This window comes from Corella eumyota, chromosome 5 (assembly GCF_963082875.1).
Source record: "Corella eumyota chromosome 5, kaCorEumy4.1, whole genome shotgun sequence".
NCBI classification, from domain to species: Eukaryota; Metazoa; Chordata; class Ascidiacea; order Phlebobranchia; family Corellidae; genus Corella; species Corella eumyota.
The window spans coordinates 8,712,323-8,726,333 of record NC_137494.1 but is presented as its reverse complement, the minus strand read 5'-3'; the positions used below and the strand labels follow the sequence as shown (position 1 = coordinate 8,726,333).

Genomic DNA, 14,011 nt, shown 5'->3' with positions numbered 1-14,011 from the left:
TATTCTAATAAACAGAAAGTAATAAATAAAACTATGTAAATCTTACTTACGAAATGCCTTTCTTAATCCCGGCTTTTACAATAATTTTACGCATGCTCAAATTTCAGACCTATTTAAAAAAATAAATAACACTTATTTATTAACTTAAACTTCGTGATATGTAGAATGTACAAGTTGTTTTTGGCGGGCAGACAGGGTTTAAGTTCGAACCGCACCAATGCAAAACCGTGCTTTATTTGATCTTGTGTTTAAGTAAGACTTGAACAATTCACAACAAAATGTCTTTCTTAATAAAATTGTAAAAATACTTTATTTTAAATGAATACAAAAATTAATATTAACTATAAACAGTTGATGTTCGTTTAAAATATTGAGTTTGCGCTATAAAAATTCCAACCATATTCTATTGGGCTGACTGTCAATATGTGCTTTCAGTATGCAAAACAGTAAATGGGTATTTTAAAAATTAACATATGTCGGTCTAGCTTTATAAAAGTATATTATTGTAGTTTTATTATTATCTTTTTATGAGTAAAACAGTGTAGATTTTAATAAAATAAACTTAAAAGTTTTGTCTGTTTTGGTCCATGAATATTTATTGTTATTGTAACGTTCGAGTCTGATTGTCTTTCGTAAGAAAAGCCGTATTATAATTTATAGTTTATTATTGCGGAAAGATACACATACAACCGTTCACAAGCTTGTACCACGAATACTAAATACAAATACATCCGAAACAGTTAAACTAATATATCACGTGATTAAGCCACGTGATAGAGATAAGGAGTAACAGATCGGCAATAGGTGTAAACACGTGATCTGCAGAATAGATAGGACTTTCGCGTAAACAACAAGATGGCGGATACGTTACATTCCTCCCTTCCCAATGAAAGCAGGAAATATTCAACAAAAATGAGAAACGAACTCACCATGAAACTAACAGAGTTTATGAAGCCTTGCTCTGCTAACGACCATAGGTTTGTTTGAACATCTTGGTTTTTTTTATGCGATAGGTATTGTCATTGAGCTTTTGCGTAATTACAAAAGCTGCGCAAATGTCTTTTTGTAAATTTCCACCCGAACTTTTGTTATGAAGCCAGACCGTCTCTCCGGGAACAAAACTTCGCGATTCTCTATTTTTATCTCTTTTTCTTTCCTTGCACCCCGCACACTGCCTTTTGTATTTAATCACATCAGCTTTTAATGATGTCCAATAAAAACGTCGTCGTAATCTCTTCAGCGTCGACATAACCCCCTTATGGCCTTCATGCGCCTTCTTTAAAATCCCTGCCTGCAGCGATGCTGGAACAACCATTTGTAAGTGGAATTTTGACCCCGATGCCGACTTCCATTTTCGAAATAAAACAGCATTTTTGATCACCAATGAAGATAGCTGGCCATCAAATTTTGTGGAAATTATATTATGAGTTGGCTTAGAACGAAGATAAAATTTTACATTTATTATATCAGGGTCTTCTAATTGGGCCTGGACAATTTCCTTTTCAATAGTATCATCGTCATTTGATTTTGATATTGAACGAATAGGCATATAAAAAGTTTCATTTTCCTGAACTAGTTTCTTTTTGGTAGTAATCGCCTTTGGTTGTTGAATTGTGTTTATTTCTGTACAAGAAAAAGGTTTTGTCGGACTGGAACTAGGATCAAACGCACATGGTAAATTAGAACGGCTTGATTTTGTAATGTAGTCTTTAGTGCTGGTACACGACATTGAGTTAGGGCTTAAATCCACTCGATACAGCTGTTCGTAAAGTTGTCCAGTTTCCAGGGCACTTTCGATTGTAGATGGTAAATGGTGATAAATTGCGGAGTGCAATTCTTCATCGTGTTTTATGGCATTCATGAAACAATTCATCTTTAATTTTTCTAGTTCTTTTATGCTTGAATTGGTATAAATCGGACATTGTCGAACCATGTTGGCAATGTCCGATTTATATTCGTTCATTCTTCTTTTTCGGCTATGTAGCTCGTTCAATAAATTTAACTTCGGGGAAGAAAAACGTTTACGCAGTTTATCTTTTAAAACTGCTACTGATACGGTCACTTCCAGATAAGTTGGTGACGATACTGGCAGCCTTACCATATAAACTTAGCGCTAGTCTATAGCCGCTTTCCCGTGAATCCCAACCATTGGCCTTTGACATAAGGTCAAATTTCATTAAATAATCTTCGACGTCGGTTTCGCCGGTATATTTTTCTAGATCTTGATTAGATGTTGATAGCTCTGTTAATTGGTACAACATCTTTGAATCTAATTTATTTTTCAGGGACGCTAGTTCCCGTTTAACTTCTCGGAGCTCGCGTTCAACTACGCGCTTAATTTCTATAGATATTGATGTTGTTAGAAATTGGTCCATTTTGAATAAATATTTTCTATTTTTATATTCGACAAGTGTGAAACACACGATTGTAATTTCTTGCAGCAATATTTCTTTAAAATTATTTACAACTTTAAAAAGAACCAGGATCTCCAATGTAACGTTCGAGTCTGATTGTCTTTCGTAAGAAAAGCCGTATTATAATTTATAGTTTATTATTGCGGAAAGATACACATACAACCGTTCACAAGCTTGTACCACGAATACTAAATACAAATACATTTGAAACAGTTAAACTAATACATCACGTGATTAAGCCACGTGATAGAGATAAGGAGTAACAGATCGGCAATAGGTGTAAACACGTGATCTGCAGAATAGATAGGACTTTCGCGTAAACAACAAGATGGCGGATACGTTACATTATTCACAACGTTTTTTTAGATAATGAACAAGGTTGTTATTCTATTTCTTTTGATTGGACTAGTTCTTTCCGTTGAGGCAAAAAACGGAAAGTGGAAGTATGTACTTTAGTTTATATCTAAAAATATACACATATTAATTTTTAAACATTTGATGTTATTGGAAAAGTCGGGCACGTTTTTAAGAAGATAGGAAAAGGGCTTTTAAAGGTAGTCAAAGGTGCTGCTAACGTAGCTAAGTTTGCTGGTGACATTCATTTAGCTGAACTTCAACAACCTAAAGACGAGGTAACAGCTTTAATTTTAAAACACGTTTTTACTTAACAAATTTTAGAGATTTTTTTAAACAATAGGGCGTACTATGCGTGAAATGTGCTACAATTTGTAAGCGCTAACCTGTAAAATTACATTGTGTTATCAAGCAATAAATTAGCGGAAATTTTTTTCAATAAAAATATGTTAACTTTAATCTTTTTTAAAGGTCTAAAAAGATGCTGCATAAGTTTAAATATTTTAAACAAAACAATTGCTAATTTTTATATTCTACATTTACTTTATTTAAAACAGAACTCATTGCAATACCTTGAAAGGATGAGCGACATAAAAGATAACTTGCAATCAGTGTACAGAGAAGATGTTACAAATAAAATTATGAGACGACTAGATTTAGGTATTCAATTTTAACAAGTAAAATTTTTTTAAAATAAGTGGTGTAAAATATTCAACCAGTGTGAATTTATCGTCGTATACTTTTACGCTTGACCGATTTTATGTTCTTTCTTTAGCCAAGTATTGTCAGAGATGAGATATAAATTTAGCGTGTTAGTTTTATCTGTTTTAATCTAGTCTAAACTTATGTTTTTTTATGTAGTGTAAGTTAATTATAAATGATAAACTGAATTACCAAGCCAACGAGATTTTACCATACCGATATATTGTTCAACTGGGCTTTGTCTTAAAATAGTTCGGTAAGCACGTGTTTTATGATGTTTTCAATACTGTTAATTTGAGTGTTTTATAATGTTTACTGTTATCTTAAGATAATTGTACGGGTATTTTGGACTATAAGTAGTTTATATATGTTTCTTTGTTTTAGAAACGGTATTTTTCATCGATCTGTGTGCACCATTTTTCGTTATAAGAATTGTGTTGAAATTGTGTTGTCCTATCGTTGCGTCACTAACAATAATAAGTTCAAAGAAAGTTAAACTGGTGTGATTGATGTCTAAACGAGTTAATAACTATAACTAAGTCTGGTGTTGGTAATTAATTATTTCTGCTACTCGTCTGAGTGTATCAAAGCCGCACTTACTGCAAGGACGACGTAACATCGTTTCAAACTATTTTAAACTATAGAGTTTGTTGTTAGTGCTGTTATGCAAGTTTCAGACTACTGATTAAATATGGAATCAAAAGATGCTGTTGTAGAGCTATTGGGCTCACTACAAGACAAATACAACCGAGCAGAACAGTTTACGGCAAAACCTAACAATGAGCTCAAGTTTAGGGAGTTGTTGAAGGAAGTTGATGTTGAATTCTACAAAGTGATGAGCCTTTGTGATTCAATGACCTCAAGCCAATCCATGCCAGAAACTGTGTCTAAGAAAAAGGATTGTAAACGGGTGAAGGCTGAGTTTAATGTTAAGGTTACTCGATGGCTGGCACCTGGCAGACTATATTGGTGCTGAGAAAAGCAGTAGTTTGTCGCCCGAAGAAATGTTTAATCTGGAACATTTAAATAGATCACCAAGTATTTGTTCTCGGTCGTCAAGTTCTAGTTCATGTAAAAGCCAACTTGAGTTTCACCTTTGACTGCGCCGTCAGTCAAAGGTGAAACTCAAGTTGGCATTGTTAGCCAAACCGCATGCTCAAGAAAGAATGTTGGAGCAACAAGCAGAGGCTGAGCAAAAGGCTGCCTCTGAAATGAAAGAGACCAAGCAAAGGGCTGCTTTTGAAATGAGAGAGGCTGAACAAAGAGCTGCCTCTGAAATGAGAGAGGCTGAACAAAGAGCTGCCTCTGAAATGAGAGAGGCCGAACAAAGAGCCGCCTTTGAGATGAGAGAAGCTGATCGCAAGAGTTTGCTCAAGCTAAATCTGATGCATGGGATGACAATGTATGTGAGAATGAAAGCATGTTTTCAAGCCAGTATACAGATGCAAAATTGCCAGCAACGATTAAGATTGATTCGGTTTTACCACAACCAAGTCCGAATACTTCCAAAAATGTTCCAATACCCACAAATAAGGAACAATCCGTCAAGCAATCAATACAAAATTAAGCCACTTCTCAACCTATTTCGCATAAGAAAGATTTTTCCTCATTGATAGAAAGGAAACTTCTCAAACCAATAATTCAAGTACAACAATCAAATTATGGAGATTTTAAGCCCCAATTACCCAAAGAAACCCGATACTTTTCAAGGTTGCCACCAATTCCACATTCCAAACCCCACTACTGTCCTTACCCTGAGGAAGTTTATTCTGCCCCAGCGAAACCCCGAATGACCGTTTCAGCTTGCAATAACACAGAAGTTAAGAGAATATTACCAAATCCGGTGATTAAAAAATTTGATGGAGACCCAATGAAGTACACTTCCTTTATGAGTTCGTTCAAAATGCACATTGCAGATAATCCTCATGTTGAGACAGACGAGCTGTGTCTGTTGTTTTGATTCAACGTTGTTCAGAAAAGGTGTGTCAGACTATTGAACATTATACTGGAAGAGATGGATCCGGATATGCCTTAGCTCTAAAAAGGTTATGACTTTGGGCAACCTAATGTTATAGCAAATTGTTGTGAGAGGTACATTTTGGAAAGCCCTAAGGTAAAGGCTAACGACCCCGATGGTTTAATATCATTTTCCATTCTGTTGAAAAAATGTGTTACTTCAATGAAAGAATTAAAAGAATTTGCTAGTCTGAATTTGTTTAGGACAATGGTTTAAATTATCGACAAGCTACCTGAGAGTTTAAAGAAAGAATGGGTTTCATTTTCTGTTCGAATTGTTGAAGAAAGTGGGCATGAGGTTAGTTTCATTGATCTGGTTAGGTTTGTCACCAGACAGTCTGAAATAGCTAATTCCTTGTATGGAAAAGCTGTATATGGTCAAAGCAGCTTAAGAAGCACTGGTAACAACACAAGGCGTCAAAGGTTATCCGCTTGCAATGCTATGTCTGCAGAAGCGATACCCAAGGAAATCAAATTATCCAAGAATCCTGCTTGTGTCTGTTGTAAGAAATTTCATTCACTTTCTAATTGTTCAGAATTTAAAGAAATGTCATACCGAGATAAAATAAATCTGGTTAGAATGAAGTCACTCTGCTTTCGCTGTTTGTGTCATGGACATCACATTGGTAACTGTGAAATCAAAGCAGTGTGTGAAGTTAAAGGTTGTGCTGCAAATAATCAACATCACGACAAAAGGAGATATCATGTTCTACGATTAGAGCAAATGAAGTTGCTGGGAATGGTGTCTACTTCAATGTAATTCCAGTGAAGGTGCGCTATCAAGACAAAGTGGTCAAAACATATGCCTTTTTGGACCAGGGTTCTTCTGATTCCTTTTGTGAGCATCGACTGATTGAAAGTTTAGGTGCTACTGGAGCTCAGAAACGTTTAAAGCTGAAAACCATGACTGATCAAGCAAAGGAATGTCTAAGTACCTCAGTTAGTCTATCTGTTGGTTCTTTAATTGATAAAGAAGTCAACATAAATCTACCAAAAGTACTGTCGATTGAGGAAATACCCATTAAGCCAAACGTTAAGCCGACAAAGAGAATGCTTAAGATGCACAAATACCTACAAGATATTGAATTACCTGAAGTAATTGAAGGTACTGTTACTTTGCTTATTGGAGCCAATGTCACAGAAGCCTTTAGAGTTGAAGAGACTCGCTTGGGTTCATCTGGTTGTCTCGACGCCGTGAGAACAACCCTTGGTTGGTCTCTGTTCGGTCCGTTGTTGTTTGCCAGGAAGCCACTGGACAGGGAAGCTGTGGTGTCTCAGGTTAGTGTCCAGAAAATTAAGAAGTGTGAGCTGCTAAAGCCTCTAGATCGTTATGTAATGGCCAATGAACTAGAAGTTGCAAATTCTAGGAAAGATAGAATTTCTTTCCGTTGAGGCAAGGTGTAGTTGATAAAAATATGTATTTTAGTTTATTATTTGTTACTAGCAATTTAACTTTCGAAAATTAATATTGAGCTTTGGAAATTTTTAAATAAATTTTTCTCAATATGGTTTTTAATATGGAAAATCTATGTGGAATTTTCGTTATATATATATATCATATGGTGTACTCACGTTTATAAAAGGCAAGTTTAAGTTTAATTAAGCTACTTTATTTACTAACTTGTACTGAAAAAATATTAGCAACCTAATAAAAGGTATGTTTGTTTTATAGATTTATTGCATGTAAAATTAATATTTAAAAAAAATAATAAACTTAAACTATTTTCAGATCATGAATATATAACTCATCGCCTTTCTTCTGTTTGGGCTTGTGTTTTCTGCGGATACAAGCTGGAAGTAATTTGTTATTTTGTTTAAACTAATATTGTCAATAACATACATTGTCTATTTTTTAAAATTTATTCGAAAAATTTTTTTTGTATTACTTTAAGATAGTTTTTTGTATTTTTATTGGGGAAGGGTGTGGAGTTTTAGTGTGGTTGAGCTATTCTTTAACGCCTGGCTCAAAATGAATAGTGACTCGGCTTAAATTTTTTAATATAAAAAAATATATGTAAATCTAACATTAAAAAAATTTACAGAGGTGCACTCAGTAAACCTGCTTTAGATGCTGCGACATCTTTTATTAGCGATCAAGATTTAATGGGACTTTAAAACCTAAGAGAGCAGGTTTAAATGTGCTTTTTATATATAAATATATATTTTTTTAATGGAATGCTGTCTAATTGTATTAATTTTATAACATAAATTTTAAATATGCATACAATTTTAACGTAGTTTTTTAATTTAAAACCTGGATGACAAAATTCAATTATTTTAACATTTAAACAGTTTTAGGCATTTTTTACAATTTATGTGAATAATACTATAATGATTGTTTTTTTTCTTATTCATAAGGACCCAGTGCAATATCTTGCCAGAATGCAAGATATTAATGATAAACTGTCTGAGATGTTTGATGAGAATAGAATGCAAGTGAAGAATTTATGAAACAATTGGACGATGTTGTTAGTAAAAAAAACTAAATAGTATGCAATAAAGTTTTGCTTAAATTTTTTCTTCATTTTTATCATTAGATTATTTAGATGTTCCTTTTTATTTTTCTATGTTATGATTCGGGTATTCAAAATTTGTTAAATTTTATTCGAATTTTGCGTTTCTACAGTGAGCCACGGAATGTAAAACGTCCCAGATAAAGTTTAGGAAAATACAGAAAGAAGATTAGTATTTGATATATGTGTTAATAAATTAATATTTCGAAAAAAATTGTGTTATTTTAAATCTGTGGGTGTGTTAACTTCAGTACATCTATTTTATTCCTTTTTTTAACACTATAGACTATAAAGAAGTGGTATTAAAATCAAGATTTTATCTGTGGAATGTTGCCAATTCTGTTTGTTAATTTACTTTTTCATGTTTAGGAAAATTAAGTGATTACGAAAATCCCATTAAAAGATAAATTTGCTGTATTATAAAAGTGGTAGATTTATTTCAAAGTGAAGAAGGATAGTAGAGGTTTTTAAAGACGACAATTTAAAGCCAGCCATTTTTTCGATCAATCTACGCCGAAATTTTGATAAGGAAGAAAAGGTTAAAGGTTAACTAATTTTTTTTAGGGGAGAAATATAAAGTTAAATACTATGCATATTTTTATTAAAATTATCACAAAAAAAGTTTTTAAGGACGGTAGCCATCTTCCTGCCTTTTCAGCAAAGACCAGTTCCATTAAAAATTGTTTTTCTTATTTTCATTTTATTTTTATTGTTTTAACAAATTCTGTGCTTTTAATCAAAAACTAATACAATATCATAATAAATATGTAACAGATGGTTGCATTTTACACTAACGTGATCATAGTTTTTTAAAAACAGGAACCAATTAAATAACTTAAAAGGAAAAGCGACATAGGGATAAAGTTTCAGTTTACAGTAACGTGATTGTAGTTGTTTATTTACAGGAAATTATATACCATATAAGCAACATTACTGGAACTAATACGATATCTTACAAGCATAAGCGGCATATTGATAACTATATAGTTTGCAAAAATTTTTGCAATAGCTTGCAAAAATTACTTCTTCGCAAATCTAAACAATGTTAAATAGATTTTAACCAAAACTTATATATTTGTGTCATTGTCATTAAAAAGTATGATGTTTGTGTTCTTCTTGTATTGTAATTACTTTTGTCAATACTTTTTTAGTAGCTTACCAAATATCTTAAATTGCCGTTGTTTAAATAAAATTTTTTTAAATTTGCCGTTGTTTAAATAAGTAAATGCTTGCGTTTAAACAAGTCAATCGTTTCAACCGTTAATTTAATAAATACGAAATAAAATGCTATGAAATGGAACGAAGTGATATTGTTGTGTGTTAAGTTGGCCTTGTCTGAAGTATTTTCTTTGCATTTTACTATTTTTTTAGCTTAACAAGTTGTCGCTTTATCATTTAACACAATAAAATGACCCAGTTTCAATTAAACACCATTATTTTGTTTTTCCCTTGAAGTATTAAATGTTAACATGGAAGTTTATTACTTTTTCCTCGCTGTTTTGAGTAAACCATATGCATAAAAAGTAAAGTTGCACTTCGGGAAGCTTTAGTCATGTTTTTCCCAATATAGATTTATGATGTGATGCAAACTTAGATTTTCGTAGTTGAGCATATGGTAAAAAGGCTATAAAAGGCAAGTTTATGTTCAACTAAACCACACCAATTGAAATCTTGTATAGAAGTTGTAATACCAACAAAATAAAACGTAAGTTTGTTTTCTGTTATAGTATTTAGTTTAAAATAAATATTTTTATATTTTTTCAAAATATTTTTAGATTATGAATAAATTACTCATCGTTGTTTTTTTGCTTGGACTTGTGTTTTCTGCGGATGCAAGATGGGGGTAATTTGTTAATTTGTTTGAATCTTTTGTAACTTTACTTAACAACTTTACCGCACCTACATTTTTCTAATTTTTTTTTTCATATTACTTTAAGGTTAGAGGTTTTATATTTTTTTATTGGGAAAGGGTGTGCTGTTACGACCTGTTTTGAGCTATCCGTAAACGCAGGGCTCAAGGGCGAATAGTGTGACGTTGGTGCGGCTCGTACGACGCCATGACCGGTTCGCCACACTACCGGACATTTTAATTCAATGTTGTTTACAAAGCACTTAAAAATGACACCTAGTTGTGAATCTAACATTAAAAAATTTACAGGCGGAAATCGAAAAAAATTAGAAGGAGGGTTTGGACATTTAAAAAATGGATTAAACCTAGACTGTGGGCCCCTCCCCCTACAAGCGATCAAAATTTGATGGAACTTCAAAAACTTAGGGAGCAGGTTTACGTTTTTTTATTTAATATATTTTTTTAATAAAACGTTATCTATTCAAATAAATGCGTTTACAGTTAAATCTTTATAATGATTTTAAATATTTTGGTTAAATTTTTAAATGTATTTTTGACCTTGTTTTGTTTAGGCATTTATTACCCTTTATGTAAATAATACTGATGGCAACCTTTTTTACTTTTAAGGACCCAGTGCAGTATATGGCCAGGATGCAAGACATGAATGATAAATTGTCAGAGATATTTGATGAGGATGCGGATGAAGAATTAATGGAAGAAATGGACAATGCTATTGGTAAGAAAGGCTAAATGTTATGCAATACAATTTCGCTTAAATTTCTTTCATTTTTATCATTAATTATTTTTATGTTATTTGCTATTTTTTATGCTAGTAATCAGTTATTTTTTTACGTTTTTACAGCAAATTAAGGAATGTAGGACGTCAAAAATGACATACAAGCAAATACGGAAATAAAGAAAAATAATTTGCTAGGAATATGTGTTAATAAAATTGTACTTGGAAAAAAAAAATTTGTGTTATTTTTTTATTTTTTAGTGTTTTAACTTTGGTACAACTTTTTAGAATTTTTTAAGTACAACAAGCTATTAAATATTCTATTAAAAATTAATATTTTATTTGAAAGATTTTATTTGTTTTTTCAACAATTTTTGAGACAATTTGGAGACAAAAGGCAGCTGTTTTGTTGTATTTCAGGTTTTTTTAAACTAAATTTATTTTCAGTTAAAAAATATTAGCAAAAAATGCATATACAATATAAAAATATTTTATTTTTATTTTACTAAACATATAAAGTAATTTTATCGTAAGTAAATAAATAATATTTTGTGCGCATACTAAAATAGAATTAATAACAAAAAGTATAAAATGGTAATGCTGCATTTGGAAAAATTCCAATCATACTTCAGACCAACAATATGTATTTCATTAGGTGTTTTTCAAGTTTGCATATGCTTGGTTATTTTTATATAAAATGTTTGGTGTAGTTCAAATATACACTCATTATGAAGATTGAAGTTTAAAAGTTCTGCAGTATAACTTGCTTGATTTTTTTAACTATAAATATCTGTAGCAATTTTTTATTTATTTTAAAGATTATGAACAAATTTTTAGTTCTTTTTTTATTAATTGGACTTTTTTTTTTATTTTTTTTTATTTTGGTTTTTCGCACATTGATTAAAGTAAATAATAGATACGATATACAATTAATATTACAACAATGCGACGGGAAAAAATGACAAAATCAATTTGTTCTTTCCGTTGAGGCAAGGCGTGGCCGATGGAAGTATGTTTTTAGTTTAATGTTTTTTACTAGCAGTTTAATGTTTGTTACTTAAATTTAACTCTTATTTAATTTTATTAGAAAAGTCGGGCACTTTTTTAAAAAGATTGGAAGGGGGATTGCAAAAATTGCAAAGGTGGTTAAGCATGTAATAGGTGACGCAGATTTTGACAACCTTCAACAACTTAAAGAGGAGGTTTTAATTGCTACTTTTTATTACCAAAATAAATTTGCATAGATTAGAATATTGTTATTTTGTAGCATACAATGTGTTTATTTTTAGTATTTTGTTAATACTGTCTACATGTTTAGCTTATACAATCCCAATGTATTTAATAATTTGTAAAATCTGTTATTCTGAAATAAAAGTAAAAAATAAGAAAATAACACATTAAATACTACTTTTAACAATACACATTTAATAATACATTAATACATAAACATTAAATACTGCTTTTTGTTATATTTACTTACTTTCTGTTAATAATGTTTTATAATAGGAACCAGAACAATATCTTCTGAGAATGAACGATATTAAGGACAACTTGCATTCAGTATTTAATGAAGATGTTACAAATAAAGTTATGAGACGTTTAGATATTGGTAAGAAATTATAATATTTTATATTTACTGCATTGTGTGGTAGTAACATATTTAAATTAGTCGGAAAAAGTTTAAGTAAAATTTAATGACTACTTTTTAACAGTTTTTTGTTTTGCAGCTATATCGGACGTATAAAAGATACAAAAGGCCTTATTGCAAATCAAGTCTATAATTTTTTAATTTTGTGTTTTTACTAATTTAAATATTCTAATAAACGAAAAGTAATAAATGAAACTATGTAAATCTTACTTACGAAATGCCTTTCTTAATCCCGGCTTTTACAATAATTTTCCGAATGCTCAAATTTCAGACCCATTTAAAAAAATAAATAACACTTTTTTTGATTAACTTAAACGTGATATGTAGAATGTACAAGTTGTTTTTGGCGGGCGGACAGGGTTTAACCTCGAGCCGCACCAATGCAAAACCGTGCTTGATTTGATCTTGTGTTTAAAGATGACTTGAACAATTTACAACAAAATTTTTTTAATAAAATTGTAAAAATACCTTTTTTTAAAGTAATACAAAAATTAATTTTAACTATAAACAGTTGATGTTCGTTTAAAATATTGAGGTTGTGCTATAAAAATTCCAACCATATTATATTAGGCGAACTTTCAATATGTGCTTTAAGTATGCAAAACAGTAAATGGGTATTTTGAAAATTAACATATGTCAGTCTAGCTTTATAAAAGTATATTATTGTAGTTTTATTAATATCTTTTTATTAGTAAAACAGTGTAGATTTTAATAAAATGAAATTAAAATTTTTGTTTCTTTTTTGTTCGTTAATCTGAATATTTATTGTCATTCACTACGTTTATTTTAGATAATGAACAAGGTTGTTATTCTATTCCTTTTGATTGGACTTTTTCTTTCCGTTGAGGCAAAACACGGAAAATGGAAGTATGTTTTTTAGTTTATATTTAAAAATAGTAAATACACATATTAATTTTCAAACATTTGACGTTATTAGAAAAGTCGGGCACGTTTTTAAGAAGATAGGAAAAGGGCTTTTAAAGGTAGTCAAAGGTGCTGTTAAAGTAGCTAAGTTTGCTGGTGACATTGATTTTGCTGAACTTCAACAACTAAAAGACGAGGTAACAGCTTTAATTTTAAAGCATGTTTTTAATCTCTTTAAAATGTCTAAAAGATGCTGTATAAGCTTCAAATTTATTAAAAAAAACAATTGCTAATTATAATTTTCTACATTTACTTTAATTAAAACAGGACCCATTGCAATACCTCGAAAGAATGAGCGACATAAAAGATAACTTGCAATCAATGTACAGAGAAGATGTTACGAATGAAATTATGAGACGTCTAGATTTAGGTATTCAATTTTAACAAGTAAAATTTCAAAAAATAAGTGTTTTCAATGTTAAATTTGTCAGTACATATATTAAGGTAATCTTTTATGATTTGATTTCAGCTATATCAGAAGAATAATAGCATAAAATGAAGTTCTCCAAAAATCAAGAAATTACTTTTCTCTAATTTTGATTTAAACCTAAAGATATAATTAGAAAATATTTGTGTTTTTAACCCTATTAAACTTTTTTGTGAAATAAATTATGGAAACTGCACTTGTCTTTGTTTAAACAGATTGAAATTTTACAAATATTTTATAAAAAAGATGCTTGTTACATCTTGAAATAGATATTCGTAAGAAATAACTATGTCATCATTTCAATAACTTTAGAAAACATAAGGCAACTTTTTAATAATTTGTAAACGTCTAATAACACTCTAATATTTTTTTTGTTCAATGTATCGGCCCTAATTGAAATTGCCGATTCAAGCAGTAGGTTTTTCAAA

At 30.7% G+C, this 14,011-nt stretch overlaps 3 protein-coding genes across 4 annotated transcripts; all 3 read left to right on the top strand.

The window, feature by feature from the left end:
* The first annotated feature begins 4,657 nt into the window (after positions 1 to 4,657).
* LOC145752935 (uncharacterized) lies at positions 4,658 to 8,133 on the top strand. Of its 2 annotated transcripts, XM_082569310.1 has the most exons (4): positions 4,658 to 7,141; positions 7,216 to 7,283; positions 7,529 to 7,616; positions 7,845 to 8,133. In XM_082569310.1, exon 1 carries the CDS (start codon positions 6,390 to 6,392, stop codon positions 6,876 to 6,878), a length of 489 nt encoding a protein of 162 aa, XP_082425436.1. In that variant the 5' UTR covers positions 4,658 to 6,389; the 3' UTR covers positions 6,879 to 7,141; positions 7,216 to 7,283; positions 7,529 to 7,616; positions 7,845 to 8,133. The 2 variants fall into 2 exon arrangements, with proteins under 2 accessions (XP_082425436.1, XP_082425435.1); XM_082569309.1 differs by having other exon boundaries at positions 4,658 to 7,283.
* Positions 8,134 to 9,570: 1,437 nt separating this feature from the next.
* Positions 9,571 to 10,822, top strand: LOC145753219 (uncharacterized). Its single transcript, XM_082569617.1, has 5 exons — positions 9,571 to 9,704; positions 9,775 to 9,842; positions 10,158 to 10,281; positions 10,476 to 10,584; positions 10,711 to 10,822. The coding sequence occupies exons 2-5, from the start codon at positions 9,778 to 9,780 to the stop codon at positions 10,716 to 10,718; spliced, it is 306 nt and encodes a 101-aa protein (XP_082425743.1). The 5' UTR covers positions 9,571 to 9,704; positions 9,775 to 9,777; the 3' UTR covers positions 10,719 to 10,822.
* Positions 10,823 to 11,175: 353 nt separating this feature from the next.
* On the top strand, positions 11,176 to 13,739 carry LOC145753429 (uncharacterized). The gene is made up of 7 exons (XM_082569842.1): positions 11,176 to 11,250; positions 12,091 to 12,193; positions 12,312 to 12,322; positions 13,023 to 13,099; positions 13,170 to 13,293; positions 13,424 to 13,526; positions 13,626 to 13,739. Exons 1-7 carry the CDS (start codon positions 11,176 to 11,178, stop codon positions 13,640 to 13,642), a joined length of 510 nt encoding a protein of 169 aa, XP_082425968.1. The 3' UTR covers positions 13,643 to 13,739.
* The last annotated feature ends 272 nt before the right edge of the window (positions 13,740 to 14,011 follow it).